Below are 15452 nucleotides of genomic sequence, written 5' to 3' on the forward strand. Positions count from 1 at the left end.
TCTTTTTAATATGTGCCTACAAATGAAAAGAGTTGTGAATTAGCGAAGAATTTATTAGTCGGTGGACTTGCTGTTATGTGTTATGTCACGTCGCAACTATTCCGCTTAATACCATAATAGGTATACCTTAGAGGTTTACTAACAAGCGATTTAAACTATTTAGCAGATTAGCCGTTATAATATCGTTATCTTCCTACCTTCATCCCAATTATTATTTGGGGTCGGCATATGCTTTTCTCTTTCATTCTTATCTATTCAAAGTCATTACTCCCATTCTGACGATATAATTTTTCATAAAGTACATCCGTCGTTTTAGGTCTTTCTCTGCCATTATAGCCGTTATAATAATAATATTTTTGTTAAAATTTAAGAACAAGGAATAACAAAATATATGAATGATAAAATAAAAACTGTAAATCATATAATTGCTTACTTTTTTCTTATGGAAATATAATTAGTAAAAAGAGGACAAAAGATACACCATCAGTTGCTATTTATCTTGATTCAAAGCAGGTTAGTGTATAGAAAATGTTTGATATGTCAATTATTTGTGAATGACAAATTTTGCATTACTAGATTATATATTTGACACAGTTTATGTAGAAAGTATGCAAGCATGTTGTATCTGAATTTGGTAGGGTTATAAGGCCGTATAACATTTTTTATACACTAGCCCACTATGAATTGACAATTTTATCACTCCTTCTATATAATTACTTGTTCTTGCATTTTTTGTACACTAGCCTGCTATGGATTGATACTCCTATAGTTTTCGACAGATCCTTTTGTTGACATTACTTGTCAGATATTTGATGGTTGACTTAAGATGACATTGACATTACGTGCGATACGAAAACGAAAAGTCTACTTAGTAAAGGTTTGATTACTTGTAAATAAATATTTTTTTCTCAAAATTACGGACTTAAAACAATAATTAAATCTGGACTCCAATAATTCAGATAAATTTCTCACGATGGAGGTTGATCAGTTCTCAACAGATTGGACGTATCCCGGCGAAGGATCTCGGTTACCTCTTATCGACGAGTCGTCAACTCTTGGAACCCAACCACCGAAAGACAGGTATGGAAAAGAATTTCAGCTGTTATTAAAAACTAATTTGGTTTTCTACGTAGTTAAGTCAGGTACCTATACGGCGTTATTCGTACTACACGTGGTAACATCCTAAAATGGTCAACGCGCTATCGTGCTGGTTATAAAAAGTTAATGACCAAACCGCCCACATATATCTAATATACTTCGAGCGTCTTTCTTTGATAGAATTAATATTTTAATTTCCCAAAACGTGGACACGTTAAATTGTAATTTCAATAGTCTGATTTTGAAACTATTACCTGTTGGTTATAAAAGAATAAATATTGTTAATACCTCAATATACAAAATAAGATAACTAAATAATAAGATGATATAATTATATATCATCATTATATCTGTTTAATTTTTACTGTTAGCATAATAAAATAGTATTGCTATTGCATGATAATTTTTAAGTAGTTCCTGGTTTTTACCAGTAACTTTATCTGTGTGATTGGGGCATGTTAATTGATCGGATTAAAAAGTAGTCTATGTCCACCTTTACTCCAAATAATGTGTGTATACCAAATTTTATGAGTATCAGAAAAGCAGTCAAGGAACTAAGAAGTTATAAATAAAATTACATTCAAATTTAAAATATCAATCAATCAGATTTCTGTTAACATTTATCATTATGTTGTTTATTATTATAGTATAGTGGTGGACTATTATAGTAAAAGAAAATAAATATAAAACTGTTTTAATAAAAAAAAAAAGAATCATATAATGCAGTTTAGAATTGAACACAATGTATAAAAATATACATATCATAATTGAGAACTTCATCTTTTTTCAGTGTAGTTATAAAATTAGATCTTTTTATAGGATTCTAAATAATAAAATTGTAATATATAAGTATAGTTTCAAGGCACAAAGCCTTAGTGCTCAAGGTCTTTTTGTTTCAATCAAGGTTGCATTGAAATGCATTCACTTTTCTGTAGGTAACAAAGCAATTATATAAGTCTGTTGTTTTTATTTTTATTCATATTAAAATAGTGAACTTCAATATTCAATTAAATTTAATTAATAAAAATAAATTCTGTTCTGAGGTTTACATAGTTTTAACTTCTTCCTCGCACTGAATGCCTAATATTTATTGTACTGTATTACAATTTTTTCTGTCATTAAACTTTATTCTTTATCTTATAAATATAAATAAGAAAATTTTTAATAACAATTTACTAGACCAGAGGAAATAAATATTCTGTGGCTATTTTTTTTCTCATACCCCAGTAAAGAGAAGACTAAGGGAGGGTGAGGAATGGGCAGCAGTGTACATCTTAAAATATTTCTAAAGCCTCTCTAAATTAACTGCAGTTACCAATCTGCTTGTGAAGCTTATGTTCAGCAGTGGATAGTTAAATGCTGTTATGATGATGATGAATAATACACTTTTTCAATTCAATTTATTTATTGCATTCTACAATATTATTATAAAAGATGTTAGTAATTGATATAGTACATTGGAGACCCTGTAGGGCACAGCAATTAGAAACGAGGAGGGCGTTGATCCTTAAATTTTCATAAAGATTTTAATAATTAAATAATTCAATTTCAATGTTATCAATATAATGAAATTCTAAATAAAATTATTATTATTAGTTATTTATTTACTGCACATTGTGCACTTAAATTATAATAAAAAATTTTATCCTCTACCTTAATATTGTTAAATATTCTATATAATTTTGTAAGTATTTTTTATAATATCTAGTTCTATGTACAGTGAATAAATCATCCATTGAAGCTCTTTGCAGAAAAAGAAGAACTTTCAAATCATTTTGTAGAACTTGAATAGTTTTTTATATGTGTATAAAAATACCCATTGTCAATATTTACAATAAAATTACAGGAAGTAAATCTTTTTTTCCTGGAACAAATGTACTTACATTTATGTTTTATGAATGTTTTTGGGGTTTTACTCAATCAGATTTTTATTTTTGTTATTAATACATTCTCTTATTAGTTAAAAATTATTTTTAGAAATATTGTTTTTCTTTATTAGTGCTTACCAATAATATAGGCGTCTAAAGCTAAGAGGTCGACACCTTTATTAATATTTTATTATCATGATGACCTTGAAAATTATTCTTATTTCAGTATAATATACATTAGTCACTTTATATAATTTTTGCCATGAAATGTTTGTCGTTGACAAAATCCCGAGAAAAATAATTTTGCAATAATCTTATTAATATTATAAATATAAATATACAAGTATGTAAAGATGTTTTGGTGTTATCTAACAATTCTTAAACGCTTGAATTTATTTCAATAAAATTTAATATAGGCAGTAGGCTCTCCTCCTTCCACATTTAATTCTAATACCATCGGCGAAATATAGACATGTCGAGTGTTACGTCCATTACAACAGCAACTGTCGTCAAATGCTAGTGACTACCTTCATTGTCGTGAGGATATAATGTACTTTCTTTGTATGTAATAGACTGTATTCCAGATTAATAAATACATAGGGTACTTTATATACGAATTTACGCAACCAAAGCCGTGAGATACAGCTAGTTTTTTAAAATGATAAAAATTATTGTGGTGTGTGTGACCTATCAGTAAGTACGTATATGGCCACGAGGGTCAATACCGCCGCTTTTGTAGTACCATTTCAATAATAAACACCCGGTTTTCCCGTTACTATTTTAGTGATAAAGTTCGTAAATAATTGTCTTTATTTCCCACAAGAATATTTATTACTTGCCGTAGATAAAGAATAGATACACTATTTGTTTTTATGTTTGTACTACAACAAATATATTAGCTGTAAAATATTATAAAATAAGTTTTTTCTTTTATTGTTTTTGTAAAAAAAAAAAAATATCGTGACTTGTATTGAGAATCAACATAAGACTAAACTCTATCGATGGTAGAAAGTACAACAAAATTAGTTCAGTAATATCACGTAATTAGTAATGAGCTGGATATATAGTCAGATGAATATCTGCGGATATGGATACGAATACGGATAATTGGTATGTAAATCCGCGAATATGGATAGGGGTACGGATAATTTAAGATAGTTAATGACTACATATAATTAGAATTGCATATACGTAATGACATTTAATGACATAAAAGATTCGTTCTAGATCCGCCAAGAAAATAATGGATAGATACAGATCTTTTTTTTTTTTCTATCTAATATCCGCAATTACGGATTAGGATACGAATATTCGGCGCATCATTACACGTATTCTGAACGAACCTGATTGAGGTAAACGACTGTGCTGTGGAAGTCGCTAAGTTCTGGTCCAAATATATGTCTGTCTAATGATTGGAAAGAAGAGACTACTACTGAGACTACGCCTTATATGATTTGTAAAGTTATTTTAAAATAAGGAGTACTATGAAAAATAAATTGAATGGATTGGTGTTGCAATTTAAGAACATTTCTTTCCCATACGTTGTTTATTCTGCGAGCATTATTGGCATTTCAGCTTCCTTATCCTTCGCAACATATCGATAACTTTAGTTTTTCTGCGGATATCTTAATTTCGGGTTCTATAATTCAGCCTTCAGTGTTCATCTATCATATTTCACCCAATTATTTATATATTTTTGCCAACTCATAAAATAAACTAAAATTATAATAATTTAAATTTAAATACATAAGAAAATTAGTTCATACTGCTTCCTACATTAAAAATTTCGTCGTGATATCTAATTGAAATTTTAGTTTTAGCGATAAGTTTAGAAAAATGGTAAGGGATCATTAAGAGTTACGTTTTTTTTTAATATTTATATAAATTCAACTTCTTTCAGATTCAAATATGTCTTTATAAGAATGTAATGTAACTACGCATGTTAGTTCATCTTTCAACTGTTATTTTTATTTTTAATCTATGTGTTTTACCTTAGGATGACGTGTTCAGTAAATTACTGCAACACTGTTAAACTATGAAAATTATTCTAATAGGTATACTTTTTCTCATCGGTATTATAATTGTATTGTATCAAGAAAAAATATGGATGACAGAGGTGGAAAAATGTATGACAACATATTCAGCTAGGATTTAAGCGGATTCCTATGAGAATAGTAACTATTTAACAAGTTATTATTTACTCAGTTCTGAGTGAAAGTTAACGCGGAAAAACAAGGTATTAAAAAAAACTAATAAATGGAAAATACACATGAGTGAAAACGAAATAAATATATATCGGTAATGTGTATTATTTATTAACATTTTCATTTCATAACGCTACTCCGTATATAAAGGGGCGTTGAAATGAGATTTGTTCATTGATGTTTAGGATCTTAGGACGAATACATATTTAATTGCACTGACGTGGTAACTCGAAAAGCATTCGTGTTATAGGAGTAAATGTGTTTGTTTAATGAAAAAATGCGAGCTCTACGCTTGAACGGCTGGTGTCGAATGAAAGCGTCCAAAAAGAAAAGTAAAAAGGAAGCTAATTGCGAACATGTTGTGCGCAGATTGATTGCTGTTCTTGATCAAGTGGAGATGAGGGTGGAGCGGCTCCGACGTGACACGGTCCGCATTGAGGAGGAGCGGGACTCTTTACTTTCTACGCTGGACAGTGTCAAGCACTCGGAATTGTTAAACGACGTCACCGAATGTAAGTTTTCATTTAATATTTTTTCTCTAATAATCTATGCTGTTTTCGCAATAATGTTAACGGTTTTGTTATACAATTATGCCATTTAGATAATGGCAAACAAGCAGACTAACAACTAACGGTGTTACAAATAGTATTGTTGTGGTTTAATATTGAGATTGGCTTCGTAGATTACGCTAAAAATTGTTCACAATTAGATTTTTTTGTCGTTTTTCAACACATATCATTGAAAAATGTTTAATTTTTATTAGCAGAATTGGAGAATATTCTGTTAATAGAAATTCAAAAGGATAGTGATATCTGTATATTTTAGACCGATGTGGTAGCTAAACAGAAGCGACACCAGTATAGTATTGGGATGGTTGTAGTTTTATGCTTATATTTGATTGATAATTCAGTTGTCCAGAATTTTTGCACATGCATGAACGTATATAACATTGTGTATTGTAATTGTGTATTTGTATACTTGAAGTTATGTAAATGTTGCTGGAAATTCTTGCGGATTAAATATAATTTATTGTTTAAGTACCTTCTTAGATTTTGTGTTAATTATTGGTCAGATTATAATAGGACGACAAAGGGAAGTGCTAATTACATATACGTGTATTTACTTAATTGTAAAAATATAAATACAAATCTTATTTGTATACTGGGACTAAGTGACTAAGAAATTAGGTATATTCTACACGTGCCTGCTCTATGTACCTATTAAGTTCATAGGTATACGTATCATCTATAGATCATTTATATACGAGTAAATGTAAATAGGTGTGGTACCTACCTATTTGTGACTGGCAGTGTACTCGTTTAATATAGGTATATTCTTTTTATTTAGCTAATATTTTATTTTCAGTCACAATATCAGTGTAGTGAAAAAGTTAGTTCGTGCTAAAATTATAATAGGACTAGCATAAACCTATTGATTGAAAGAAAGAATTATCAAAATCGGTCCAGAAGATAAAAATTCGTAGTCAAGTAAATCTATTTATTTATTGAGGTTAAAACATATGTATACTACGTGTTTTAATTGATAATAAAAAAAAAAGTAAAAGTGGAATGAATAAGAAAACGAGATTTTGTATTTTATAATAAATAAAACGTCACTGGCTGAAAATACTAGTAAATGGGCGCGTTATTTGAATACATTCTCTTTTTGTCTTTGATTGCATACGTTATTTTTTTTATAGATAAAAAATTAAGATAATTAAACATATTGATTTATAGGCGATAAGGACGATATCATGCGATATGCCGAACGGATTCTGGCCCGGGCTATGACCGTGGAGGTGGCAGTGCGGACCGACCGCGACTCGCAGCAAGAAGAAGCACTACATCAGGTAATACCTTTGATAGATTACTAAAAAGCTGTAGGATTTATCCCTCGAGGACCCGAGTTTCTTCCGGTCCTGTTGGAAATCTTAAAATCCTTATTATCATCTTGGTATCCTTAGTGGATGTCAAGATGATTCAAATGGCTGAAATATAACGGTTGTCTGAGGATAGAGGTTTTAACGCTATTATCTCTATCTTCTTTTTAAGGATTTTAGCTTAAAAATGGATAGATATGGGTAAATAATTTACTTTTAATATATTTGAATATGAAAAGGTTGCGTGGAAAATTCTCCTTGTCGGATTAGAAATACGTTATGTGGTCACTGTTAACGTAAAAATGAATTCAAAATAAAGTTTGCAAGAATTGTTATATTGAAGTAACTAAAATGAAATTAAATAAAATAGTAACTAATAATTATATTTAAGAGATTATTTAAAATATTTAATAATTTTATAAAATAAGATCGAACTATTACGGCAGTAAATTTCGATTAAAAAAATATATCACGATCTGCGATGATATCGCGTCACATATGTGTACATATAGTCCAATCAAGAATCTCTGCTTAGAAGTCAGAAAAAAACCACGCGTGACTTCATTTAGTAATTAGGATAGTGTGAAATTTTATGCGGAATTTATAACTGAATCATCTAACAGGCCGCGGGTCGCGGGGCTTCAGGATTTCCTTGTAATGTTTCCCCCCTGCCGAAAACCTATGGTAATTCCCTTTACAAGGAAATCCGTGTCGTGATATTGTTTTCTCATTATATTTTAATTAGAGATATTCAGTTTCATACACATTTCACATAGACCAATTTAAATTAGTATTTGAAAATATTTAAATACTTAGTTATTAATATGTGAATACAAATAAAGTATTGGACCATTGATTAAATATTTTTTTGTTCCACAAAAAGAATACCGACTTCGTGGTAAAACTATTTTGATTTAAAAACAAAACTAATAATTCGATTTTGATAAAATTTCTATGGAATTAATCTGAAAGTATATTCTTTAAAAAAAAAAGAAATAATTTTCTAAATGGGTTTATAAACGACAGATTGTAATGTCTAAGGTAACAAACATAAAAAAAAATACGACCGAATTGAGAACTTTCTCCTTTTTTAAAGTCGGTTTAAGTTCTGGGTTTAGCGATTTAACAGAATTTGTACCCATATCTCTCAGTCATGCTACGAGTAGTAATGTAATTAGGGCTCTTAACATATTTTTGTGTAAATTTGGTTGACTGGTAGAGAATACTTATAAGACATTAAGTAATGTATGCAAAAGTTTAAGTAAATAAATTTACATAAACTGTGTCTATACAGCTTGTGCGTAAATTCTGTAAATATTATCATATCAGCCATTTATTATACATTTCTGAACAGGAAGGCTTTGCCAGTAGTTGCCATACTTGACAGGCTGATTGGCAACTGCAGTTAGGCTTTAGTGGTGTTTTAAAAGGGACGCTGCTGCCCATCCCTCGATCATTAAGTTCTTTTAGTCGTTTCTTACGACACTTACAGGAAAGGAAGGGTTGGCCCATTCTGCGTCGGGAGCATACGATATAGAGTGTATATACATGCACTATACGTTTAGCACAGAATTTACTTAGTGCCACTTGTCTTAATGTCGTTCCTGTAGATTGGAAAGTTATCATTCCTTTTGTGTCGCAGATGAACTTGTTCATAAACTTCAGATGAAATAGAAATAAATACCATACAATCACATTACCAAAATTTATTTAAGATTTTGTTTTATGTAACTTAGAATGGCTAACAATTTATGGCCCTCCTGATAATTGCCATGTATGTATATATATAGCCATGAACAGTGCCATAGACGTTAGAAAACCGTGTGTGTTTCAACCGTAAAGCAGTTGTGTTTCCATGGCTGCGTTTAGATTTGAAGGGTGAGATATGTATGGCGTGAATTTATAGGGTACAGAGGAATAACACCTGAGTCCTCAAGAATGGCAACGCATGGGAGGTATCATGGTCGAAACAGTATACTCTGTTATGTCCATGGTACTGCTCATGTCTATAGGCGACGGTTACCACTTTCCATCAGGTGGGCCGTCAACTTGTTTGCCATTCTAAGTTGTATAACAAAAATATTAATTCTAGAAAATATACAATATAATAAATAGGCTCCCATTACCCCTCACGCGTACCTATTCCTAAGCACTTAGGTGTTATTAGGTATGAGTGAGCTCTATTCTCAGTGCTGTATTTTAGTATCTGATTATATATTTTGTATTTCTTTGTATATAATTCATAATAGGTATCATTACTAACCACTCATCTTACGACTAAATAGATGACACAATGAAAATTTCCATTGGTATTTCCATAAAGTTCATATACGTGATGCAATGAAAGTGGTAATTCTAAAAGAAAGTGTACCCAAACTTTTTGGATTCGTCCTAAATAAAATATTGGACGTTCGACCCCATTAACTTCTTGTTTGTATTCCAAATCGTATTCAGATGATTTTACCATTCACTCCAATTAGGCGTCATTGATATGTATACGTACTAAACAGTGATTTAATCATTCGATATAAACATAAATGCATAAGGAAAAAACAACATTATTTAGTTTAGTATTGGTATGTAAAACGAACGTTTTTTTATGTATAAATAGCATTCCAGGTTCGACTCTCGTGAATGAAAAATTTTTTTTTATATTTAAATATAAATTAACGAAATAACCAAGCATCCTAATTATTAATAGTAGTGTATCAATAATTAGAAATACTACGAAAATAAATTCTCATTCGTGTTTCAACCGTGAAGCTGAAGTTTCAACTGTGTTTGCACGGCTGTGTTTCGGTTTGAAGGGTGGGATATGGCGTGAATTTACTGGGTACAGAGGAATAACACCTGAGTCCGGGAGGAAAGGGATTGTTAGCAATGCCCTATTAGGTCCACCTCCACGTGGTTCCCCCTGGAAACCATCGTGAACAATTCTTGTTGATATCATTACGATGGGCTAACTGACCTACTTCATTTTCACCTATCATCACTGGTGATATTCACTGGTGCCCTGCCGGTGTATACCGATAGCGCGGGTGGGGTTACCATTCCCTTATCACCCATTAAAAAAAAATACACCTGAGTCCTCAGGAATGGCAATGCATGGGGGGTATCATGGGCGAAACAGTATACTCGAATATGTCAATGGTACTGCTCATGTCTATAGGCGACGGTTACCACTTTCCATCAGGTGCACCGTCAGTTTGTTTGCAATTTTAAGTTGTATAAAAAAAAAAAAATTATAAGAATTTCATTTATGTTTCGCCTTTTGCTTGAAAATGAGTTGTTGTTAAAAATTGTATTCAAGTTCTAGTATATAGAACTAAAGAATAATAAAAAATAACCACTTAATTACCGTATGAAATTAAGCAATTATTATATATAATACAAAAATATTGATAGATATTTACAATATGTATATTTTTCCAATAATAAATAATGTGTATGATATTAAATATTAAATGAAATGAAGAATCCGATCGTAATGAATATGGATAGCCGATTTGTATGGGCGCTGTTAAAGTTGGTAATAACATTTTGTTTCCTCTAATAATATCTTTCTCCATCCTAAATACTATGTGAATACCTATTTCTTTTTTAATGTATGGTAATTGAATGGTAACCCCGCCTGCGCTAACAGTATACGCTGACGGGGGCATCAGTGCGGGGTGATAGGTGAGGATGAAAAGGCAGGCCAGTTAGCCCATCGTGATGAATACACCTGGAATTCAGCACGATGGTTTGCAGGAAGAAATCTCTTTTGGAGATAAGCTCGCTTTTGTTTGTTTTTTTTCTATTTCAATAAACTTTTGTGTACAATAAAGAATAAAGAATGGTTTCCAGGGAGGATCAGGGTCGACCTGATAGGGAATATTGCTAGCAATGGGATTGGTAATCCGCATTACTAACACTCCCTTCCGCCCCTTGTGAATACTTATTCTCATGACAATTGGTTGACCCGTTAAGGTAACAAGAGGTAGCAAACACGAATGAAGTGACATCTAAAATATACATGTTGGTTACAAATATACATAACTGTCCTTTGAAGTAACATTTGAAGGAAAATTCATTGTTCTAGGTGAACATGTACATAGACCAACTGGTGGTGTCAGTGCACGACGACGCGGTACAAGCACACACGCGGTGTCAGATGTACATGAACGCGTGCACCTCCCAACCGGACCCCACCACCGGCACCGACAAGAACTTCGAGACCGCCATCCTGGGCTGCACGCTCGACGACCAGAAACGGGTCAAGAAGCGCCTCCAGGGCCTCCTGGACTACTTCGCGAAGCTCAACGTCACCACCTGCTCGTGAGTCGAGGACTTGATGTGTAACAAGCTTGTCATACGCTGAGCGTTCCTTTTTACTGCCAGCTTTCTTATTTGCGCAGCGCTGGACCACCGAGAGTACGTTTTGGTTTTGTTTGCCGAGAGTTATTGTACCTATTCGAGTAACTTGTATTATTAATTGTACACTTTAGCTTTTTGTCTTTGATACAGTCTACTCTTAGACTGTGTACATAAATAAAATTAATTCAGTTGGTTTAGATCAAGAATTTATGGAGATAACCAAGAGGAGATTGTGCCGTGAATACAAAATTCCTTCACGTGTCTTCCGTCTCGTTCACTCACCAATTGGAATAGCGGGAATAATTATTAATGATGATACAGAGTTAGAGAAATGTGATGTGTTAACGTTGCAATCTCTTGATATAGATCTATTTCGAAGAAATCATTTGTTTTACTATTAACAACAGTTAATAGAAAAATAATAATAAATACATATGATTAATATTAAAACTAGATGAACATATCTGATTATATCTAGCCCATTTGCTTCACTTTACAAAAATAAAATCCTATCTTAATAATACATGTATAATAATAATAAAATATGTAATATCACACTCCAACTCCGCTTTTATAAAAAAAATATAATTTCCACATTATTTGTTCTGAAATAAGATGATAATGTTTTATACATGAACATAAATACCTTACATTATAAATTTAAATTACGTTAATAAATAGCACAGTGTGAGTGACAGAGTCTCAACAATGTTGCTAATGAATTTTGTATTCGACAAAACAATTGATTCCGAGGAAATGTCAGCCGTGATTTATTTTAACTTAAAAATCTCACTCAATGCAATTTTTTATAAAAAAAAAAATAATGCCAGCTGTCACCCACACGACGCTATAATGCGTAGATGATACTAATTTATCATTGTCGATAGATAGATAGAATCTTTATTGTTTTCTCCAAAAAAATACATTGTAGTTTTGTGTCTATGTTTGCTTCTCTCTCGGTTCCACGGCAGTGGTTATAAGCTTTGGCAAATGTGATATCTGTATACTTTATAGTTAAATTTTATAGTAATTCCGTAAATTCAGTTGATAGCGTAATTTTTTCTTTAAATGTTAATTTTAATTAGCATGTAATTGTACCATTGATAGTGGTCGACCTAGCTCTTAATTATTGCTTTTATATTTGTCAAAGTTTTTAATTACTTGTTTATTCGTCAATATTGTTGTATAAATAAATATATTGCTAGGAGACATCTCAGTGAGATTTCATGATTGTTGTCGGTATGATGAAGAAAAGAAACTTGAGAAGACTGTTTGTTACCTACCCAGTTAAAGAAAAAAACGTTACTTATATGGGACAAAGGGATAATACTGTAATCCTCTGAATTGGTGGAAAGGACGCAGAATATAAGTATAAAAATTAAAAGTGTGTATTCATTCATTTGTAGACTTTCGCGCTACATGTATTATGGTTTATAAGAAACGGGAATAAATGAATGGGTGACAAAACAACTCTTGCCTTAAAGAGAAGAGGTGACATGATAGCGCTAAATCAGTCTACTCGTTATCACGGCCGGTGTAACCTGGTCGAAACGCCGAGATAATTTAGGTAAATTATAATAATTTATGATCATAAATAATCGTGTTAGTATCTGTTTTTTATAAACCACAAATGTATATTCGTCTGTGTTTAAAAAATGTATAATTTATTTCTAGTATTATAACAAAAAAATCTGAATTGCTATATTTTTGTACACTGTGTGGTCATTTGATTTTAGAAGCGAGCTTCTTATCCAGAGTTCCCAGGCCGATTTTGTAGTGTTAATAAATATTAATTAAATTAACAACTATTATAAAAGTCTGTTATTTTAACTGATTTTGAAAGCAGTAGGATGCTATGCTCGCGGCGCGTATCTTTTTATTTATGTATACATACACATTTCTTCGAGATCGGGACTGTTTTGTATATTTATATGTCGGAAAAGTTTAATTCAAGGTGGGATTCCATACTAATTTTGGTAAAATTGATGTAATTTTTCTTATGTAAAATTATTAGTTATAAGCATAATATTGATATGATTCTGTGTCGCGAACTGAGCTACCTTTTTTGAGGATTGCAGTAATTTGTCTTAAAAGCCTTTTTAATTATAAAGTTTAATTAGCCGCATGAATATCGTGTAGGGCGTATTTCTATATAAAATGCACAAGTTGTTGAGAAATGATGTACTTACTCATCTCATTATATTACGTGCCCTTGGCAACTTGTGCTTGAATGAATATTTAGGTAGATATAATAAATTTTTGAAGAAAATTTATCAATTTAATCAACGTTACCACCCTTTAACGGGATTAAGTTTATTTCCTTTGCCTATACAATTGAATCTGGTCATAGATTTTTATTGAAGTTGTAGCCTTATGACATAATAATAAATTTACATTTGATCTTTATTTTAAACGGTTTTCTTTATAAAATATAAAACGTACGGGTAATAATTTTTGCTAACAAAGTGCCTAAGTATGTAAAATCTATTCTCGTTTGAGATTTGCGACATGATTGGCATTATAAACTCATTACATTCACTCTCAATTATTAAATACCTATACTAATTTAGATTTTTGAAAATATCCATTAAATACTCTAAATGATAGGTGTTCTGAACCTCGAATTGTATAAGAAAAAAAAAAACCACTAGATATGGTTGCTTACATTTCAAGTATTTATGTAAGTAGAATAAGTATGGAAAAAGTTCGAAAATTGTTAAAAATATACATAGAATGTTATGGACCAAGTGATTAATTACCATTTTAAGCAATTGCTCGTTAATACTGGCCTATAATTAATTAATAAATTACCTTATGGTAATGCTAGTTAAGTGTATTGTTTGTTTACCCATTATTCTACTATGTACTGAATACTGCTGGTTCGGAAAAATATGCAACAAGCTTTGCATAAATATAATATTTTTATTTTCTTTAAAGTTGATAAAATTAATGAAAATAATTATAACAAATTATCATTGGTTTTAAATGAAAATGTCCGCTTGTTTGTACTTATATCGCTTTGAACATAAAAGAAAATTGTGTAGTGATCATATCAATAAGACAATAAATTTGGAAAAGCTTTTTAAAGTCAATAGATCTGTTTAAATGTAGTTCAGTATATTGGGAATTGGTTTGTATTTATATAAGCAAATTAATGTAAATGTTCTTAGGTTCTATAACTGGGTGCCACCAATTTTATTGCTGTATTGCGAAATAAGTCATATGCATATGTATTTATTTTTATTTCATACAAAAAAGGCAATATGGTACATTTCAAAATGTGTCATTCGGTAGTAGACATGTAGCTACATGTGGTATATACACCATGGAACAAGAGAAATACAGTCTGTTCTATATTTCATTACTCACCTTCTGTAATGTACCTGAGTCATATTCAATCGACTCTACATTGGATTAAACTTCAGTAAATGGATTGGACTATGTTTTGTCGTAACGTGTTCTCTTTTCACATACCAAATTTATGTACAATTCTGTTTTTTGTCTGCATAAAAAATTTTGAATAAATTGTTTTTTATAGTGCGGATAAACATTGTTATGATGCGCATACATTACAAAATAACGATTGGACATTAGGCACCTAGTATTGGGTACTTAGTAGTAATAATAGTATGAATATTGAGGACTAGGAATAAAAATTAATTTAATTAATCACTTTGTCTATAATATTATATATGTACATACATATATATAGATGCTCCATAATCAGAAAAATTAAATATTCTCGATTATAATGTATTTGTCGTCATATACTCACTAACGGGCACGTTTTAAACTACGAAGTGTGTTGTTGGCGAGTCATAGGTAACTATTGTTTAGAACTAAAGTATTCCGTTTCGTTCGTTTAGTTTGTAATTTTTCTGAAAGATCTTTCACGACAATTTCAGTTGTAATTTATTGAAATTTGTTGCAGTGACGTTTTTTAATATAATAATTGCTAATCTATGATGTGTTTTCATTGTTCCTTTTTAGTAATATATTACGGTCCGATAATGCTGTTTATCCTATATTTAGTAGGGATTGGAACCT

The 15452-nt window shown here is 31.0% G+C and overlaps 1 protein-coding gene across 1 annotated transcript; it reads left to right on the forward strand.

Annotated features, from left to right (window-relative positions):
* Positions 1-831: 831 nt before the first annotated feature.
* On the forward strand, positions 832-15368 carry LOC113521931 (BAG family molecular chaperone regulator 2). Its single transcript, XM_026907608.3, has 4 exons — positions 832-1080; positions 5540-5682; positions 6907-7019; positions 11131-15368. The coding sequence occupies exons 1-4, from the start codon at positions 974-976 to the stop codon at positions 11368-11370; spliced, it is 603 nt and encodes a 200-aa protein (XP_026763409.1). The 5' UTR covers positions 832-973; the 3' UTR covers positions 11371-15368.
* Positions 15369-15452: the final 84 nt, after the last annotated feature.

This window comes from Galleria mellonella, unplaced genomic scaffold (genome assembly GCF_026898425.1).
Source record: "Galleria mellonella isolate WM207_F2 unplaced genomic scaffold, CSIRO_AGI_GalMel_v1 utg63, whole genome shotgun sequence".
In the NCBI taxonomy this organism is placed as follows: domain Eukaryota; kingdom Metazoa; phylum Arthropoda; class Insecta; order Lepidoptera; family Pyralidae; genus Galleria; species Galleria mellonella.